A 17,128-nucleotide genomic window follows, 5' to 3' on the forward strand; every position below is an offset into this window, starting at 1 on the left:
CCCCCAGTTTGTTCTGATCCAGTCCTGCAAGCTCAGTTCTCAGAATCAGCTGGCTGGTCGGTCACTCCTCTGCCATTGTGTCCCGTTGGAGATTTTAGTTGAGCGGGGACTTTTGAAAAGGGGGGTTTTTGGAGGACTCTGACTCGGGAGGTGAGGCTCTGTGGGCTCTCTCGATGAATTTATTGTTCATGCCTGAGTTTCTGAGTGAGTGGGTGGTGTGGTGCAGTGTGGTGTGGTGTGAAGGAGTGGTGGTGGGGGTGACAGAATTCAGCACCCGATTCTGATTGCGTGCGCGCGAAGAAACAATGCGTGCGCGGGGGAACAGAAGCGCACGCCACCGCTACAGCGTCGAAACAAGGGTGAATGCGAGGGAGAGGATGCTTGCTCAGAGAGAATCGCGAGGAAGGGCGAAGAGACGACGACGACGGCTTGATCGGTCTCGATGTTTGCTCCGCATCGGCGCTTTCACCCGCGGCAAATGACAGTTCGGGCTTTGCATCCTGAGCGAGTAAAGATGAGCTGTTGAAGATGAGCTGTTACAGATGAGCTCGACCCCCAGAGAGCCGTGAGTGAGTGGGGGTGCCGAGAGTGTGGGTGGTGAGTGCTGGGGAGCATCATTCAGATCACCTGCATTGTTGTTGATCGTTTCTCATCACAATGCTGACCTCCACACAGAAATCAGCAATGCAGAGCAGCCGGTTGCGACGGAACGCCAGCGCAGTGCTGTCACTGTTGATCATAGTGCTGCTTGGGCGCGCACGCTCTGCCGAGGCGGTCACTGATTGCTCCATCACAGTCTCGAGCGTCAGCGCTCTCGTGATGGCGGTTGGCCCAACCACCAACTATGCAGTGGTGTGTATCAGTCCAGGGACGTACGCCCTCAGTGCCGGCGACAGCATGACCATTACACGCTCGTCGCTATTCGAAATTCGCGGGGTTGGCGCGTCGCGCTCCGACGTGATTCTGGACATGGCCTACAATGGCCGCCAGTTTACAATCCGACAGACCGACCTCACGCTGCGACGCTTGACGTTGATGCGAGGCTCCGCAGGTACCAGTGGAGGTTGCATTTCTGTGCCCGCCTCTTCCGGCTACCCAAAAGTAACACTGGTGGATGTCACCTTGGAATCGTGCGTGAATGCCGTGGGTGGAGGTGGAGGGATTTGCCTTCTTGCTGCCGGAGCAACGTTGAATCTTCGGAATGCAACCTTCAAATCTTGCACAACGTGAGCCATGAAACCCGTCCTTGTGTTGATCTATTGGTCTCGTGCGGCGTTATGATTTTGGACAGCTTTGACTCATATCCGAGACTTCCGTGATTCGCAGAACAAACCTGGGAGGCGGCGGTGCGATCGCCATCGTGAATGCCTCGACTACTCCCATCGAAGTGAACATTGAGAATTCCATCTTCGACGGTTGCACTTCTACGGCAGCTTCCTCCAAGGGCGGCGCCATCAGTGTTGGCTCATCCACTTTAGTGACCATGAATATTGATTCCTCAAAATTCAAGTCTTGCACGGCCCCTTTAAGCGGTGGAGCGATCAATTATGACGGCGCGATTGGCAGCATGTTTCAGATCAGCGACACGCTCTTTGATGCTTGCACAGCGGGCGCGGGCGGGGCTATTGGCCAAACATCCAATGTGCCCATCAGCTACTTTATTGAAGCCTCGACGTTTACTTCTTGTGCTGCGTAAGCTTAACAGTTGTCAGTGAAACCGACATGAACTCAGCCAGCTCATCGCGCAAATGCTGCAACAAATCTGTACTGTAGGTCAAGCGAAGGCGGAGGTGCCTTGTACATTCGCCGATCTTTCCTGAGCTGCCGAGATTGCACTTTTACTTCCAACTCGGCATCGTACGTTGGCAGCATGCTGTTGCAAATATCCGAGTTGCCTTTTGCTGACCATTTGTTTTGACAGGCCGACCTCAAGCGCTCTTGGCGGAGCCATTTTCGCGGGAGCCGATTCTTATGTGCGCACCGAGTCCTCCACATTCACCGGAAACTCGGCATCCTCGGGAGCTGCTATTTATTATTCGAGCTCCTCCTTATCACGAGGAGAATTCCGCAACACATCGTTTGTCGGCAACAGGATCACTTCTGCCGCTTCTTGGGGAACTGTGCGCTTGCAGCAAACAAAAGCGTACTTCACCAAGTGCACGTTCACCGACAATTTGGCAAGTTTTGATGGTGCAGGGGTGTGACTTTCGGGCTTTCTTCCTTGCTGACGAAAAAGCGTTGCCACAGTATGCAGGGTCATCCACCACCGTATCTGGGGCCATCAATGTGGAAGGCGGAGCCCGAGTCGGGATTGTTGATGGCACATTTTCTGGCAACATCCAAGGGTCGGCACAGGTCGATCTGCTGCTGTCAGGGGCTGGTACCAACAATGCGCTGCAGTACCCCGGCCCCAGATTCACCAACATTATCGCTGCTGGCATCTATATGGCCGTCGCCTACACGTCAGAGTACTGTGGCAATTGCTCGCTAGCGGACTTTGACACATTTCTGTGCGATGCCATGCCGGAATGTACGCCGGCGTATGCCACCTCGGTCGCTTCTGTCGCATCCGTTGCTTCTGTCGCCTCTGTTGCTTCTGTCGCTTCCGTTGGCTCTGTTGCTTCTGCTTCAGTTGCATCTGTTGCTGCTGTCGCCTCCGCGTCGGCTGTTTCGATCGCGTCTCAAGAGTCCGCTTCCTTGGCGTCGGCTGCATCGACCAGTGCAGCTTCCGTTGCAGCTGCCAGTGCCTCTGCAGGCTACGCTTCGTCGGCATCTGCTCAGGCCTTTGCCATTTCTACAAGCTCAGCAGCAGCCGTTGCAATTGCAGTCTCCCAGGCGTCTGCCTCGGTCGCATCAGTCGCTTCTCTGGTATCGGCCTCTGCCGCATCCGCTGCTTCTGCGTCGCTTGCGAGTGCGAGTGCATCTGCGGCGTTCGTTTCGACATTTTCTCAAACATCGGCAGCCTCCGTCGCGCTTGGTTCAGCATCCGTCTCATCCACCACAGGGCTTTCCTCCAGCAGCGAAGCCGATTCAGACGATAGCGGGGGATCCTTGGGGGCGATCGGAGCAGCAGTTGGTGGCGTCATCGGGGTTGCACTCTTGGTCGGTTTGGTTCTGCTCCTACGGAAGAAACGCAGGCACAAATCAGTCACTCCCGACCAGCAAGAAACAGTAAACATGACAACCGTCTCCTTCCCTGCCGCAGATCGAGACCCGTATCACGCCATCTACGCAACCGCGAATCCCAGAGCACAGACAAACGAGAGCATTTACTCTGGGTATGCCCAACCCTCCGACGGTCGTGCCACGAAGGCCGCAGCTGCAAATGCTAGGGGTCCAACAAGCGAGCGCGTTTACTCTGAGTACGCCAAACCTTCTGAAGGCTCTGCCAGCCGAGATACGACGGGGACAGCAGCCAGCCCGTATGACGAAGTCAGCTCATCCGCGGCCCTCAATACTGTCCGTGCGTCTTTACAGCTCGGCAAACGGCTGGGTGCTGGACAGTTTGGCGAGGTGCTGCTCGGCACGCTCCCTCGCTCGTGTGTGCCGGTCGAGGCACAAGATCTGTACCGGCAAGCTGGAGGAGGAAGCAGTGACGAAAAAATCACCGTTGCTGTCAAAAGGCTCAAAGCCGACGCGGATGCCAAGTCCACGGCAGACTTTATCGCGGAAGCACAGCTTCTGTCCTCGTTGCGACACCCGAACATCACGCGCGTGTTGGCTGTGTTGCATGAGCCGGCGCCAGCACTGCTCGTGCTTGAATTCTTGCAGTACGGCGACCTCAAGTCTCTTCTGAAGCAATCCTACAGCTCTGGCGTTCAGTGGTCGCTCAAAGAGTCGCTGCATGTTCTTCGTGAAGTGGCAGATGCAATGTCGTTCATTGCAAAGCTGCATATTGTGCATCGCGATCTTGCCGCCCGCAACTGTCTTGTTGGCAGCAATCTGACTGTCAAGCTCGCCGACTTTGGTTTGTCACGAGAAATGGAGGACTACTACTACAAGGTGCAAACAAAGGGCAAGCTTCCTGTTCGCGTAAGTTGGAGAGCCTTGCGAGCGAGTGATTGAGACTGTTGGTAAAGTCGGGACCTGACGTCGAACTGCACGCCCTTTCCTTTTTTGATTTTTGGTAGTGGATGGCTCCAGAATCACTCAAGTTCAAGAAGTTCTCAGAGTTGTCGGATGTCTGGTCGTTTGGCGTGCTGATCTGTAAGCATCCAAAGGATGAAGCGAAGGCACCGTTGGCGGAAAATGCTCAGTCTGCATGATTCTGCCTTTTGCATCCAATTCCATTCATAGGGGAGGTGTTTTCCTACTCTTTGGAAGCGCCGTATCGTAACATTGAAGCGCGGGATTTGCTGGATTTCATCGAAGCCGGCAACCGGCTCGAAAGGCCAGCGAGCTGTCCGGAGGCTGTTTACTCGTTGTTTTTGCAATGCCAGACTCTCGATTCGCACGAGCGTTTGCGATTTTCTGCATGCTTTGACTCGTTGTCGGTACTCTTCCATTCGACGACGGAAGGGGACGTACGAGATATTGGAGCTCTACTTGCCGCATGAGCTTGAAAAGGATTGGTGCACCCTGCACCTTTGTCTTCTTGATCTCGCAGAGTTGAGTGTTGTGCGCTCTTACATCGGACGTTGTCAAAAACAAGTCTTATTGTATTGTCGCCCGAACGTTGTCGGTTTTTCGTTTGTTGGTTACAGTGTTGCTGCTGAGGGCTCAGACTCGCCATCCCGACCAAGCAGCCGTTCAAATATCGCAACTATTGTTTGCAACAATCTCCAAGTGTCTACTCTGCTCAGACCTGAGTCCTCCACTCCACATTTTCACCTTCAAATCTCTCTCAACCATGAATCTTCTCAACATGTACAACCTCAATACCAACATGGCCATGCTCGAGCCATGGGAGCGATTGATTTTTAGTACGTCTCCTTTCTAAATTGTGCACTTTGCAGCAAGACATGAGCACGATGGGGGGGGGGTTTGAGTGAGGGAGCGAAAGTGAGGGTTTTGAGTTTGAACTCGTCGCCGATCGGTCCCGGTGTCGCACCACTGCTCTACACAATGAATAACGATTGTCAATGCGTGATGGAGCACATCTGGATGACGTGGGGAGTGGGAAGGCGGGTCGTCGTCGCAGTGGTCTGGTTCGAATCCATCCGGTTCGGCCCTTCGCCATCCTCCCCGCCCTTCCTTTTCTGCCGCCGTCCGTTTTGCTAGTCCACCACCTGTGACTGGACTTCTTACCATGCATTATTACCATCTCTCAATCCAGCCCCGGTCAACCGCCCCCCCCACTTTCGCCGCCGAGCTTGGTGCTGCTCATTCTCGCGCGCTAACTTGGCTGCTTCTGCTTCTGCTCGTCCAACAGACTCGGTAGTGGCTGGGCTGACTGCCATGTCCACATACACCATTTACACATACGGCCCAGACTACCTGCGTCGCACAGCCGAGCTGTTCGCATAGTGACCGTTTTTCGTTCAGCCTGTTTGTATGCCACGTCGCCAGCCTCAACTTGTCAACTTGTCAGCCGCAACAATTTTCGTACATCTGGCAATTCAGGAACTCAAGTTACAATTTTAACAACAAATAAACCCCCGCGTGCCTGTTGTGTCTCCAAGAATTTGTGTGTTCGGTCTTCCAAGGATTGGAAAATAAAAAGAGCGGAACATGTTTCGCGTTTTCACCAACTGTTGCCAATTGTCAATTGGCTGCTTCATCCAAGTCTAGAGAATCACAAATCAATGCAACGAAGCAGCATACGTTCTTGTTGGGCCCCCCGAACAAGTACTTTGGTAGCGCTTTCAGTGGCTGGCTGTTTGTTGGGATTCGCCGAACGCCCAATCCTCACAACCAAGCAATCTCGCGCCCTGGCACTGACACCCATCATCAACCCCGCTTCCCCCTTTGCGATCATTCTGATCCGCAGCAACTCTGCCACTTTGACTTGGCAGTCATCATTTTGAGCCCCCAAACAACAACAACAACAACCACAAAGCACTTGCTCTGAGCCATGCACTACATCATCCCGAATCTATACCTGGGTGACTATTCCGACTATCTGCGGGTGCGACGCGGACGCCATTTGCCACAGCCAGAGAACAGCGAGAGCGGCGGCGGCGATGGTGCTGGCGTGGGATTGAGCAGCAGCAGCAGCAGCAGCACGACGAGTGGGAACAACTCGGACAGCGACGAGGAGAGCTCGTACTACCAGGGCCCGGCAGCAGACGTGCCTCCAATCACACATGTGCTGACAATGCTGCCAAACACGAGCACGGTGCACCCGCCCATGAGCCAGCTCGCGTTCGACATAAAGGACACGAGCGACGCCGACATTCTCTCCCTCCTGCCACAGTGCATCCACTTCCTCGACGGCGCGCTCTCCAGGAACCAGGCAGTGCTTGTCCATTGCTTTGCAGGCGTCTCGCGCTCGGCCACGGTCGTCGTCGCGTACATCATGACGCTCGCCAACAGGCTCTGCTCGCCAGCCACCGCCCCTGCCGCTCGCCGACTGCTCGGCCTCGACATCCCGCCCCAGGATCGCGCCACCCGGTTGCACGCTGTCGCCATCAACGAAGGTTGGCATTCAATTCGAACAATTTTCGAGCAAAGCCAAACTCTTTTGTTGGGGGGGGGGTTTAGGCTGTAGTTTGTCCCGGTTGCTTGTTTTGGTTTGGTTTGCCGAGACGTGCTCGCTACTCTGACTGACGTGTTGTTCGCCATTGCGCAGAGCTCACTGCTCCATTGACTGTCGACGAGGCAATCGAACGAGTGCGCAAGTGTCGCGATTTCATCAGGTTAGCACTGCTGGCAGTCGTGAAAGGAACCGGACTTGTGAATCTCTCTGACCGTTTTGACAATCTCCCTCCCCACAGCCCCAATGACGGATTTCGAGATCAACTCAACCTCTTCCAAGGCATGGGCTACAAGGTGGACACAAAGTCAAGCTTGTACAAGTGGCACGCAGTGTACACAATGTCGCTTTCCAAAAAGTGGCGCGACGCCTTCACCACCCACGTCGCGCGGTTTGGCGTTGACCTGCCACGCCATGCTCCTTCCGGCATTGCCTGCAGGGCTTGCTCGCACATGCTGTGTTTGGACGAGCATGTGATTGGCCACCCCGTTAGCGAAAATCTCGACATGCAGCACCAATGGCTCTCTCAATTAAACGGCCCAGACATGGAAGGAAGCACCTTCCTGGAGGAAATCCGTACTAGCGTGCGAGATTGCCGGCAAATCTACGTTGAGCCCATGCGGTGGATGAAGCCTCAGTTAACTCGAGGCATCGAGCCTGCTCACAAGTTGGGTACGGACGAGTCTCGATCCCCGGATCGCTTCTGGGTCAAGCTCCACTGTCCTGGCTGCGACAGCCACGTTGGTCTGTTTAACATTGAGCTGTCTTGTAAGTTGAGCTGCGACCCGCTGTGCTGTGTGGCAGTGGTTTTGTTTTTGACAATCCTGGTGCTGTAGCTTCGGTTTGCTCACCTGCTCCCCATCCTTGACCCATCCAAACACAACCTCTCACCAGTCAACAAGTGCCCTGGATGCGATCTGCTCCGATCACGAGGATTTATTCTTCTTCCAGACCGTGTGGATCATCGGCAAGCGGACATTCTGAGCAAGCTGCACGTTTCCGTGCCTCAGCCATCCTAGTGTATTCGGGTGGTCTCGTACAAGGCTGGGCATGTGGCTGAGCCCCCAGCCACGCATTGACTGTGCACTTTTGCAGTTGCATCTATTTGTAACATTACCGTAGTCGTGATGATTTGAATGGCAGAATTGTTCCAAGAGTCGGGCACCAATCCACACTACAAAAGCAGTTAGAAACCTTCCATCCACAACCTTATTACTTGCTCAGTTTTTTTTTTTCCCCGCCGACTTTTCGAAATGCTCTTGGAGCACTTGGACTGTAAGGAATCGCAGTTTCGTATCCAGCTGCAGTGAAGGCTCACGTTCATCATGCGGATCTCGCAGACGACATTCTCTTGCATATTCTGTCATTTCTAGAAGCGTCCGATCTATGTCGACTTCAGCGGACAAGTCGACGGCTCCACTACGTTGCGGGCGACCCTTGGCTGTGGCGAAGACTCGCGTTGCCGATCGCTGACATGTCCCCAGTCCCGCCCGACGCAGGGTTTGCCGTGTCGCGCAAATACGCAGCCACACTGGCTTCCACTCCGCTTGTGCCCGCGTCGCTGTCGGCGCAGCTGCTGACGGGCGAAACGTACCCCCCACCGCTGGCTGATGATGACGAGATGATTACGGATGCCGACCGAACGCCAGACCGAGCCAATCCAGCAGGGCAACTAGAGCCAATATCCATGGACAATCAAGCCACAGCACAGTACAAGCTTGCGCTGTGGTTTCACGCGCAGTGCAAAGCTGCGTATTTGGCGGGAACGCCGACCATCGCGCCGCTCATTCATCAAGACATTGTGGCAGCAATGGATATCGATGATTGGCTGTTGGCAACGTGTTGTCGCGATGGCGCTGTCTCCGTCTGGGACCTGAACAAGTGCCAGAAGACGCTGTGGGAGACCACAAACACTCAACAAGTCACGGTCGCCGTCCAATGCTGTTTGAGGCTTAACATGCTCGTCGTTGGGGTCGTTGGAGAGATTATCGTCATCTCGTTGCGTGACGGCAGGCATCTCCAGAGGATTGAGGCCCATCCGGGCTCCCTACTCCGCACTTTGGTGCTTTCGGCCCGCTCGCTGTTTTCCGGCGGCGAAGACTATCGCGTAAACACGCTGACCTTAAATCCGAACTATGCACCGCAACCTCTGGTATACGGAGAGCCATTTGAACCGGCACCGAGTACCCCTGCACTTCCCGAAACCGAGAACCTACTGCCCTTCTTGCCACAGCACCGGACCATTATTCTGCACGAGAATGTCTCGACGTTCATGCAGTTATCCTATCCCTTCTTGTATGCCGCCTCTCGTGATAGTACCAGTGAGTTGAATTTTCGACTTTGTGTCACCTCACTGTGAACGTGGTGAGACGTGGAAATCTCACTCACCTCGCTGTTTTTGTGCTTGCTTGCTCCTTGCGACACGCCGCACTGTTTTTGTTTTTGACCAGTTGTTGTTTATCACGTCATTCATCAAGTGATTGTGACCAAACTTCAAGAGCATCACGACTCAATCACAAACTTTAGCATCACGCCGACGCATCTCGTCAGCGGTTCGCGAGACAAACAAATGTTCCTATGGACTCGCCCTTCGGACGAAATGCTGGACGCAAAGGTGTCCGCCGAGCTCCACCGACGACGCGGCTTTACTGCGGGCATGGACCCGCTGTTCACGGCGACGCAATGCGGGTTTGAGGTGAAATTCAGGTTTGAAATCCCCGTCTGGGTTTCTGCCGTGCTGGCAACCCGCGAAACAATGTGCATGGGTCGGATTTTTTCGTCCGAGGTGCAAGTCCGGAGCATTCTTCCTCCCTACGCCGAGCTGACCACGTTGCAGCTGCCCATCACGCAGGTTGTGCGTCGGATAACCGGAACCACGTACTCGTCCCTCGTCGTGTGCGGCGATCCAGCCATGTGCCTCGTCCTGCTGTTTGCTCCCATTGGCCACAATTGTTCAATGCAGCGCTTCTCGGATCCGGGGTGGAGCTTGCAGCAATGTGTCGAGACCGGCATCCGTGAGCGGTTTCCCGCTTCTCTGCTTCGTCGTGCCGGTGACATTCGTTGGTTGCTCGATCGCGTCCTGCCTCGATCGTGCGCGTCTACTCTGGTCACCAGCCGTGACGTTGACGTGTAGCTGGTCCAGCATTGACGGGGTCGTGAGCAGGAATTAGCGGGAAAAGAGATATCGAGGCTCCGAATTTTGCCAACTTTTTTTTGCGAGACTCTGCGGTCAGACGCGCCACCACTGATGATGACCGTCATTCCACCCTTGCCCAACGTGCATGGTTGCATTTGCTGTTTCCCCACTCACTGAGATCATCACAAAGTAAATTATTGCAAGAAGCCAAATTTCTCGATTCAGTCTTTTTTACAAAAAGCAAAGTTTTTTTTTTTTTTTTTTTTCCCAATCATGGTTGCCAATGCAAATGTGACTGCCTTGTCTGGCGCTTCGGATGCGCTTCCCCGCTATTCTCAGTCGCTTGAGGAGTACGTTATTGCCGGTGGCGACGAGCGCATGCACCTCAGCAAGCAAGGCGTGAACAAGGTGAGAATGACTGTGTACAAATTTAGTCACCCGACATCCGACGCTTGATCCAAGCCAATCTATCTCGCTTCTTTTTCCCCCTCCCTTTTCCCCGTATTTTTTTTGCCCTTTGTGCCTCTTCCTGGTCGAGGGATGGGTGGCTTTAGCGAGATCCACTTGCAGCAAGCAAGCAATAGCTCAACGAAAAAAAAAAAAAAAAACCAGGTGATAAAAAAAAAAAAAAAGCCACGGGGCTGAAACCGCCATGTTTGATTCGCTGGTGATGATGCGCACGTCACATGGGGTTTGAACTCCTGCTCGAGGCAGTCCACTGCCCTGTGCTGCATTGGGAACAGCAGCAACAGCAGCAACAATAGCAGCAACAATACACACAAGCAAGTTGAAGTGGATGGATGAGACGTTTGAAGAGATGGGCAGAGAACGAGCTGCAAAACAAAAAACCACCAACTCTACTAACCTCAGTCGCTTGCTCCTTCGACAGTACTTTGCCCAGCCAAAGCCAGTGTCAGGCCTCATCCTGCGCAGCAGCTGCACTGGCACCAACCCATCCGAGCACTCGTTCGCGGCCGCTCAGGTAAAAGAAACAACAAAAGCAAAACCAACGTGAATGAATAAACCTCCGTTTTGATAATTTCGCTCACGTTGTCGTTCGTCTCCCTCTGCTACAAATAGGCGGTCCTGACAAACTTGCAGAATGGCACCATCTCATTCGACGCTCAAATGGACTTGGTCCGAAGCCGCCTCATTCGTAAGCATTTGTTTTTTTGGGTTTTTGTTTCGTTCGTTCGTTCGTTTTCTGTGATTGTTTTCGTTCAGTTTCTGTAAAGTACCCCTCAACTCACTCGCACTCTCACTTTTCACTCGCACCCTCACTACCCCCATCTCTCAGAATATCTTGGCCTGCAATCCCTGCCCGGGCTCGATGTCATCATCAACCCGTCCGGCACCGACTGCGAGTACGCGCCGTTGCTCGCCGCTCTCGCCGTTCTTGGCCGCCCGCTGAGCCAGTCGGACGTCGAAAACCCGCCGATCGTCAACATTCTGACCGCTGGTGGCGAGGTCGGCTCCATGTCGGCGACTGCCGCCTCGGGCGCCCATTTCCAGCTTTTCGCTCCGAACGGCGACGCTGTCACGGTCGGCGCCCCTCTTGACGGCATCCCCAAGGGCGCCATTCAAGTGCACGAGGTTGTCTACCGCAACAGCCAAGGCGAGGTTGTGGACAAGGCTGCCGAGGCGCTCGCACTCGCGCGCCAGCACCTCGAGCTCGGCAAGATTGTCGTGTTGCACTCTGTGCCCTCGTCCAAAATGGGCCTGGTCGTCTCGGACCACCCCGACATCCTTGCTCTGCAGCAGGAGTTTGGCACTCGCCTCATCCGCGTCATCGACGCCTGCCAGCTGCGCTGCCAACCCGTCGTGATCAAGCGCTACCTCGCCGAGGGCGCCCTCGTCATGGTGACGGGCTCCAAGTATTTTGAGGCTCCCTCTTTCTGCGGCGCCGTCTTTGTGCCAGAGCAGGTTGCCAGCGTCATCCGCGACAAGCTCGGCAACACTGTCGCCGTCCCCTCCGGTTTTGGTCAGTACCTGACCCGCAGCGACATTGGCTCGTCCTTCACCGCCCTTCGCAACGCCCTCCCCGAGCGCGAGAACGTGGGTCTCTGCGTGCGCTGGGAGTTTGCTCTGTCGTGGTTGGCCGAGCTTGCCACGCTTGGCCAGGAGACAGTTGAGCGCACTATTCGTGCTTGGGTCAGCGGCGTCCGGCTCCTGATGCAAGAGTTTTCCGAATCCATCGAGCTGTTTAGCGGCGAGTCGTACGACGACGACACCCTGATGGCCAACTGCAACACCATCGTCGCCTTCAAGGTGCGCGCCAACGGTGCCTTCCTCACGACCGACCCGCTCAAGAACCTGTACGCCCTGCTCTGGCAAGACCTTAGCTCGCTTGCCACCACCGATGCCGAGCGATTGATCTTGAGCCAGCAATGCCAGATTGGCCAGCCCGTCAAGATTTGCAACGAGTTTGCCGTGCTTCGATTTGCCCTTGGCGCTTCGACCACCGTCCGCATGGCCAAGACTGGTGTGGAGCGCGAGCTCGAAGGCGATCGTCGAATTCTTGACAAGCTCGCCTGGCTTGTCGCCCATTTCGACCAGCTCCCCAAGGCTTAAACAACAAAAAGAACAAAGCCACAAACATAACAAAAAAAATCTTGTTCAAAAGCTGTATTGTTTTCATATCCTCGTTGTGACCTCGTTTTTTCTGTGTGACTGTTTCTTTGATTTTATCATGATTGTTTCATGTCATTGTTAGTAAACTATTGAGCCCTGTACTTGAGTTGTGAGATGTGCAAACAAAATCTTTGGAACTTTTGCCAAATTGGTGCAAGAACTCTGTGTTTGCTGGCAGATGCTGGTGTGATTGCCCACCAACCCATCTCTCCTGAAACCATGTGAAACGACGCACGCCACCGAATGCTCGTCCACACTATCGCTCAGAGGCTTGGTGCAATATCAAGATTTTTATTATTATTATTATTATTATTATTATTTTTATTTTTTTTATTTTTTTTGGTTTGGCATTCATTCTTCTTTGAATCTTTCCTTCTTTCCCTCTTCTCCCCCTTCTCTTTGTGACTCTCCCCCTGCGCAATCTTCAGGCTGCACATTCTTTGCAAAAAATGGAGGCAGTAGCGCAGCGACGACCTGTGAGCAACACGCTCAAGGTCGGCATCAAGATGGAGGGTGCCAATCCGCTCATGTACGAGCTGGACACGACACTGCCGCTGGCGGTGCTGGTTCGCGAAGTGTGCGAGCGGTTCCAAGTCGCGCACGCCGTCCAGTCCGACTTTTGCCTCTACTGCGAGGACACTGACCAGTTTCTGACATCGGATGCGACCATTGTAAGCAGTGATCTTGAATAGTGGCAAAACAACAACAAAATCACAAGCAGAAAGCTTTTTTTTTTTTTGTTTCCTTTTTCCCTTTTGGTCCTGCTTGTTGATGGAACGGCCCTCCAGCGCCATCGCTCCTTCTTCACAGCAGACTATGGGGAACAAACACTCACTCGCGCCACGGCGCTGCCTCGCTTCCCCTCCCCTGTGGCTGCACCAAAGCAACGTTGGAGCTTTTTTTTTTTTTTTTTTCCATTTTTCAGTATTTTTGTTATTTGCGGTCATCGTCAGCAGTGTGCGGGATCTTTTCCACAATACAAGACCCGCCTTTCGCTTGCAACCTCTCCTCACAGCGCTTATTTGCGGGGGGGGGGTTGTCAGGTGGACAGATATGGGGGAGGGGGCGCTGGACTGAACCGTCGAGATTGCGATCTACCCGCTCGCTTTTTTTTTTTTCTTGAGGAGCAAATTGTAACGCCTGTAGACTCGATTTGCTGTCCAGTCGACGAGTTGTTGTCGCGCAGACACTCCATTTCGATCATGCCAGTTTGGACCAACCATACCCCCTACGAACGAAAACGGTCGAGACGCAGCGTCTGCACCAAGCACCAATCTGTCCAAAAAAAAAAAAAAAAAAAAAAAAAAAAAAAAAAAAAAAGGGCAAACAACAACAAAAACCGAAAAAAAAAAAAAAAAAAAGCAACCCGCAAAGAAAAAAAAAAAAATCAGTGCATTGATTTGCTGTGACTGACGAGCAGAGTTGCTCTCTCATCCAAGCAGTACACGTTGGAACGATTGGGGGGGGGGGGCGCGTCCATCTTGCTCATTTCTGTGTGATTTTGTCATGGGGTTTGGACGCAGCGTGAACTTCGCGATGGCAACGTGCTCGAGCTTCGCCAAACACCAGAAATTGCAGCCTCGAAGCTCATCTCCAGCCTCCGCGGGTCCGAGGAGGACGTCAAGAAGGCCTTTGTTGGTCTACGCAACCAGATCAAGGTTTGTTGGGCGGTGTATTGGCGTTGGCTGGCGGAGAGTTTCTGATTCACTCACGTTGCCTAACCCTCACCCCCCTCCCGCAGAATACGACCTTTGCCAACATTTTCATTGCCAAGGGTGGTCTTCCACTGATTGTCAAGCATGTTCAAGAGTCCACCGCTCCCTCCACGCTTGGGTTTGCGCTTCAGATGCTTCAAGAGCTTGTCGATCGCGGCACAACCGGCTGGGAAGGCTTGTCCGACTCGTTTGTTCAAAAGGTGAGAGACAACCAGTCCGGTCTACAGGGGTGCTCGCCGACCCTCATTCGTGCACTAGCATTCAGACGTTTTGGCGACTCATCTGTTCTTGTTCGTTTTTTTTTTTTCCCCTAATTTCCCCCCCCCCTAATTTTTCCCCGCCTTCAGATTTGCGGATACACCGAGCACCAAAATCTCAACGTCAAAAAGCGTGCGCTTGCCATCGCCGATCGTTTTGTTAGCAGCCCCGCCTACGGCTATGGCCGCGTTGCGCCGCACTTGCGCTGCGAATCCATGATCACCATGATGGATGGCTCGTCCGATCTCGACATCCAGTCCAACACCATCAGCTTGTTTAACACTCTGCTCTTGAACGCTGGCTCCCACCAGCCCGAATTCCTCCAAAAGATTCTTTCGTTAAACATTCGCAAGGCACTGTTGGTAAGGTTTGAATGTTCAATCGAGGTTGGAGTCGTTTTGAATGCCACTGACTGTCCCTTCTTGTGTGTGTGTGTGTGTGTGTGTGTGTGTGTGTGTGTGTGTGTGTGTGTGTATGTGTGTGTGTGTGTGTGTGTGTGGGGGGAACCAATAGAATGTTGCTCGCAAGAGTGGAGGTGTCAATGACGAGTTGGCGCATCAGCTCTACGTGTTCCAGTCGGTTTGGTTTAACTCGCTGGCTCAGCGCATCCAAGCCGTATTTAACCGTTCCAGCAGCGCCCATAATGATATGCTTAATGAGTTGCAAGCGCGCGGAGCGGACGCGGAGCCCTCATCGCCTCTTCCGAGCGGTGCGCGCAAGCCGAACGACTCCAATGCCCGCCTTGGATTTGATGTACGTGTTTGTGCTCTTCGGCGGTCCTTTGGTCTTGGAGCGTCACTTGACGATTCTGATTGTTTTTTTTTTTTTTTTGGTTCCCTCCATCTTTTTCGTTTTTGTTTTTGCCACTCTAGGATGAAACCACTCGCGCTCTGTCAAGCCCCTACGGTCTTTTGGCTCTGGAGTGCATGGCCTACTTTTCACGAAAACATACCGAAATCTACCAAAGGGTGCGGACAACGTTTTCTGTTGTCATTCTCATTCGAGTTCGGTTGCAAGACTGGTGTTGCCTTTCTTTTTTTCTTTCTTCGTATGCTGATTCGACTCTTCGACTTTTCTACAACTTTCAGATCATCATTGAACAAGCAAGCCGCGGCCAAGCGCAATGCCCATTCGCCAAGACCACCCTTCACATTGTCAAGCTTATTGCAGAGATCATGCAAATTGGCACACCCCGTACGTACTTGTTCTACTTGTTCTTCTTGTTCTTCTTGTTCGATTCTTTTTTGGCTGCATGCATGATCTCTGTTCGTCTTTCTTCGTTTTCACTGACCTTGTGTTCTTCAACAACAGCTTCCGAACACAGCCTCGAGTTTTACATCGTGGTCTTCTCAACCGACCACCCCATGGAGGAACTTGTCGGTGCGTGCGTTCAATTATTTGTTCGCACGTGGAAGGAGATGGACGCATCCTCGGCAGACTTTGATAAGGTACCTGTCGAAACTCCGAGTCTTTTCTTTGTAAACATGACTGTGCCGTGCATTTTGCTCACCTCACCATGATTTCACTGCGTCCTTAGGTGTTGAAAGTCGTTCGCAAGCAAATCACAACGGTTTTGGCGAACAAGCAGGAGTCCCAACCTCAGTCGGTCGAAACATTCAAGACTGCGACATTTGGTGTCTCGTACAAGACAATTCTTGCTCAGCAAGAAACCGAAATGCAAGAGAAGGAGTCTGTCCATCACCAAGCCGAGCCCGTGCGGTATGTACAATGGTCTAGTGCTGCTTTTGTTGCTTTGCTGGAAACCCAAACTGACCTCTTCCCCTTGATTTTTTTTTTGGTTTTTTTTGTTTGGGGGGGGGGGTTGCAGACAACTGCGCGAGCGCATCCAAACGGACATCGTCCAGCTGGTCAAGAAGCATCGATTGTCTCTCCTCGTGGAGGGCGCCTTCTTCCCAAAATACACCCAAAAAGGCCGCATGAAGGGTGTTGCGTGGTTTTGCCGGCTTTCCAACAACCACAAAGTGATTCATTACGGAGATGCGCCCGAAGGCAGAGTGCCTTCCTTGGAGTCGCTCCCTGGCCGTGTCAACATGTCCGATGTGAAGGCGCTCGTGATGGGTCGTGACTCGCCCCTGATGACAAAGATGAAGAAGACAGATGAGGAGACGGCCTCGCTCGCCTTCTCCCTTCTGCTCGAGAGCTCGGAAGAGGGCTTGGATTTCGTCGCCCCGAATCTGACCGTCGCAAACAATTGGATTGACGGCCTCAAGATTCTTCTCAAACAAAACCCCAGCAGCACTGGGTTTGCCTCGGTAAGCGACGAAGGCGTTCTGAACTTTGGAAGTGTGACTTGCGATATTTTCAAGAATGACTCGAGTCTCACAAAAAAAACAAAAACAAAAAAACAAATGCTGTTTGAATTTGATTTGTCGCAGGATGTCGAGTCTCTGCTCAGCATGGAAATGAAGTTACGTTTGCTGCACGTCGAAAATGTGCAAATTCCTGCCACTGCGCCTCCAGTGCCGCCACCACCAGCCAATCTTAACTTTGCGTTCTGAAAGAAAGCGGGTTTCTATCTCCGCTTCTTCTTGTCTTTCTTTTCTTTTGAAAAGCCATCTTCGGGCAGTTTCAAGCATTTTGACGGGCATTTGTTTTGTGTTTATGTTTGTGGTGTTGACTTGTGCAGGTTGTCATTCCCAATGAACAAATCTCGCAGCAATTGTCCCTCGAGTGAGCCATTTTCCTCGACTTTCTACGTGCGCAATGCCTCCTCGCTTCTTCAAAGATTGGAGT

General features: G+C 53.0%; 6 protein-coding genes across 7 annotated transcripts; all 6 read left to right on the plus strand.

The window, feature by feature from the left end:
* The first annotated feature begins 31 nt into the window (after window positions 1-31).
* CAOG_02360 lies at window positions 32-4,672 on the plus strand. 2 transcript variants are annotated; one of them, XM_011271858.1, is made up of 8 exons: window positions 32-56; window positions 676-1,130; window positions 1,327-1,692; window positions 1,774-1,857; window positions 1,922-2,177; window positions 2,248-4,032; window positions 4,131-4,206; window positions 4,297-4,672. In XM_011271858.1, exons 2-8 carry the CDS (start codon window positions 685-687, stop codon window positions 4,554-4,556), a joined length of 3,273 nt encoding a protein of 1,090 aa, XP_011270160.1. In that variant the 5' UTR covers window positions 32-56; window positions 676-684; the 3' UTR covers window positions 4,557-4,672. The 2 variants fall into 2 exon arrangements, with proteins under 2 accessions (XP_011270160.1, XP_004349110.2); XM_004349060.2 differs by having other exon boundaries at window positions 33-150.
* A 112-nt stretch (window positions 4,673-4,784) lies between these two features.
* On the plus strand, window positions 4,785-5,690 carry CAOG_02361 (hypothetical protein). Its single transcript, XM_004349061.2, has 2 exons — window positions 4,785-4,922; window positions 5,372-5,690. Exons 1-2 carry the CDS (start codon window positions 4,850-4,852, stop codon window positions 5,464-5,466), a joined length of 168 nt encoding a protein of 55 aa, XP_004349111.1. The 5' UTR covers window positions 4,785-4,849; the 3' UTR covers window positions 5,467-5,690.
* A 273-nt stretch (window positions 5,691-5,963) lies between these two features.
* On the plus strand, window positions 5,964-7,854 carry CAOG_02362 (hypothetical protein). The gene is made up of 4 exons (XM_004349062.2): window positions 5,964-6,578; window positions 6,731-6,797; window positions 6,876-7,402; window positions 7,529-7,854. The coding sequence occupies exons 1-4, from the start codon at window positions 6,014-6,016 to the stop codon at window positions 7,651-7,653; spliced, it is 1,284 nt and encodes a 427-aa protein (XP_004349112.1). The 5' UTR covers window positions 5,964-6,013; the 3' UTR covers window positions 7,654-7,854.
* A 4-nt stretch (window positions 7,855-7,858) lies between these two features.
* On the plus strand, window positions 7,859-9,982 carry CAOG_02363 (hypothetical protein). The gene is made up of 3 exons (XM_004349063.2): window positions 7,859-7,909; window positions 7,975-8,955; window positions 9,085-9,982. Exons 1-3 carry the CDS (start codon window positions 7,888-7,890, stop codon window positions 9,765-9,767), a joined length of 1,686 nt encoding a protein of 561 aa, XP_004349113.2. The 5' UTR covers window positions 7,859-7,887; the 3' UTR covers window positions 9,768-9,982.
* Window positions 9,983-10,014: 32 nt separating this feature from the next.
* CAOG_02364 (hypothetical protein) lies at window positions 10,015-12,502 on the plus strand. The gene is made up of 4 exons (XM_004349064.2): window positions 10,015-10,178; window positions 10,660-10,752; window positions 10,851-10,926; window positions 11,068-12,502. Exons 1-4 carry the CDS (start codon window positions 10,044-10,046, stop codon window positions 12,339-12,341), a joined length of 1,578 nt encoding a protein of 525 aa, XP_004349114.1. The 5' UTR covers window positions 10,015-10,043; the 3' UTR covers window positions 12,342-12,502.
* Window positions 12,503-12,757: 255 nt separating this feature from the next.
* CAOG_02365 (engulfment and cell motility protein 2) lies at window positions 12,758-17,094 on the plus strand. The gene is made up of 11 exons (XM_004349065.2): window positions 12,758-13,072; window positions 13,925-14,059; window positions 14,143-14,316; window positions 14,464-14,736; window positions 14,888-15,127; window positions 15,247-15,342; window positions 15,463-15,568; window positions 15,686-15,822; window positions 15,912-16,093; window positions 16,203-16,647; window positions 16,771-17,094. Exons 1-11 carry the CDS (start codon window positions 12,851-12,853, stop codon window positions 16,891-16,893), a joined length of 2,133 nt encoding a protein of 710 aa, XP_004349115.1. The 5' UTR covers window positions 12,758-12,850; the 3' UTR covers window positions 16,894-17,094.
* Window positions 17,095-17,128: the final 34 nt, after the last annotated feature.

This window comes from Capsaspora owczarzaki, assembly GCF_000151315.2.
Source record: "Capsaspora owczarzaki ATCC 30864 unplaced genomic scaffold supercont2.3, whole genome shotgun sequence".
Taxonomy (NCBI): domain Eukaryota; class Filasterea; order Ministeriida; family Capsasporidae; genus Capsaspora; species Capsaspora owczarzaki.

Coding starts and splice junctions, on each gene's coding strand:
- CAOG_02365 (XM_004349065.2), top strand. CDS start 12,851: ATGGAGGCAGTAGCGCAGCGACGACCTGTGAGCAACACGCTCAAGGTC. Junction 13,073..13,924: donor TGACATCGGATGCGACCATT/GTAAGCAGTGAT, acceptor GTTTGGACGCAG/CGTGAACTTCGCGATGGCAA. Junction 15,569..15,685: donor CATGCAAATTGGCACACCCC/GTACGTACTTGT, acceptor CTTCAACAACAG/CTTCCGAACACAGCCTCGAG.
- CAOG_02363 (XM_004349063.2), top strand. CDS start 7,888: ATGCTCTTGGAGCACTTGGACT. Junction 7,910..7,974: donor GCTCTTGGAGCACTTGGACT/GTAAGGAATCGC, acceptor CGGATCTCGCAG/ACGACATTCTCTTGCATATT. Junction 8,956..9,084: donor CGCCTCTCGTGATAGTACCA/GTGAGTTGAATT, acceptor GTTTTTGACCAG/TTGTTGTTTATCACGTCATT.
- CAOG_02362 (XM_004349062.2), top strand. CDS start 6,014: ATGCACTACATCATCCCGAATCTATACCTGGGTGACTATTCCGACTAT. Junction 6,798..6,875: donor AAGTGTCGCGATTTCATCAG/GTTAGCACTGCT, acceptor CCCTCCCCACAG/CCCCAATGACGGATTTCGAG. Junction 7,403..7,528: donor GTTTAACATTGAGCTGTCTT/GTAAGTTGAGCT, acceptor ACCTCTCACCAG/TCAACAAGTGCCCTGGATGC.
- CAOG_02360 (XM_011271858.1), top strand. CDS start 685: ATGCAGAGCAGCCGGTTGCGACGGAACGCCAGCGCAGTGCTGTCACTG. Junction 1,131..1,326: donor GTGGATGTCACCTTGGAATC/GTGCGTGAATGC, acceptor CGTGATTCGCAG/AACAAACCTGGGAGGCGGCG. Junction 2,178..2,247: donor GCACGTTCACCGACAATTTG/GCAAGTTTTGAT, acceptor GCGTTGCCACAG/TATGCAGGGTCATCCACCAC.
- CAOG_02361 (XM_004349061.2), top strand. CDS start 4,850: ATGAATCTTCTCAACATGTACAACCTCAATACCAACATGGCCATGCTC. Junction 4,923..5,371: donor ATGGGAGCGATTGATTTTTA/GTACGTCTCCTT, acceptor CTCGTCCAACAG/ACTCGGTAGTGGCTGGGCTG.
- CAOG_02364 (XM_004349064.2), top strand. CDS start 10,044: ATGGTTGCCAATGCAAATGTGACTGCCTTGTCTGGCGCTTCGGATGCG. Junction 10,179..10,659: donor GCAAGCAAGGCGTGAACAAG/GTGAGAATGACT, acceptor CTCCTTCGACAG/TACTTTGCCCAGCCAAAGCC. Junction 10,927..11,067: donor GGTCCGAAGCCGCCTCATTC/GTAAGCATTTGT, acceptor CCCATCTCTCAG/AATATCTTGGCCTGCAATCC.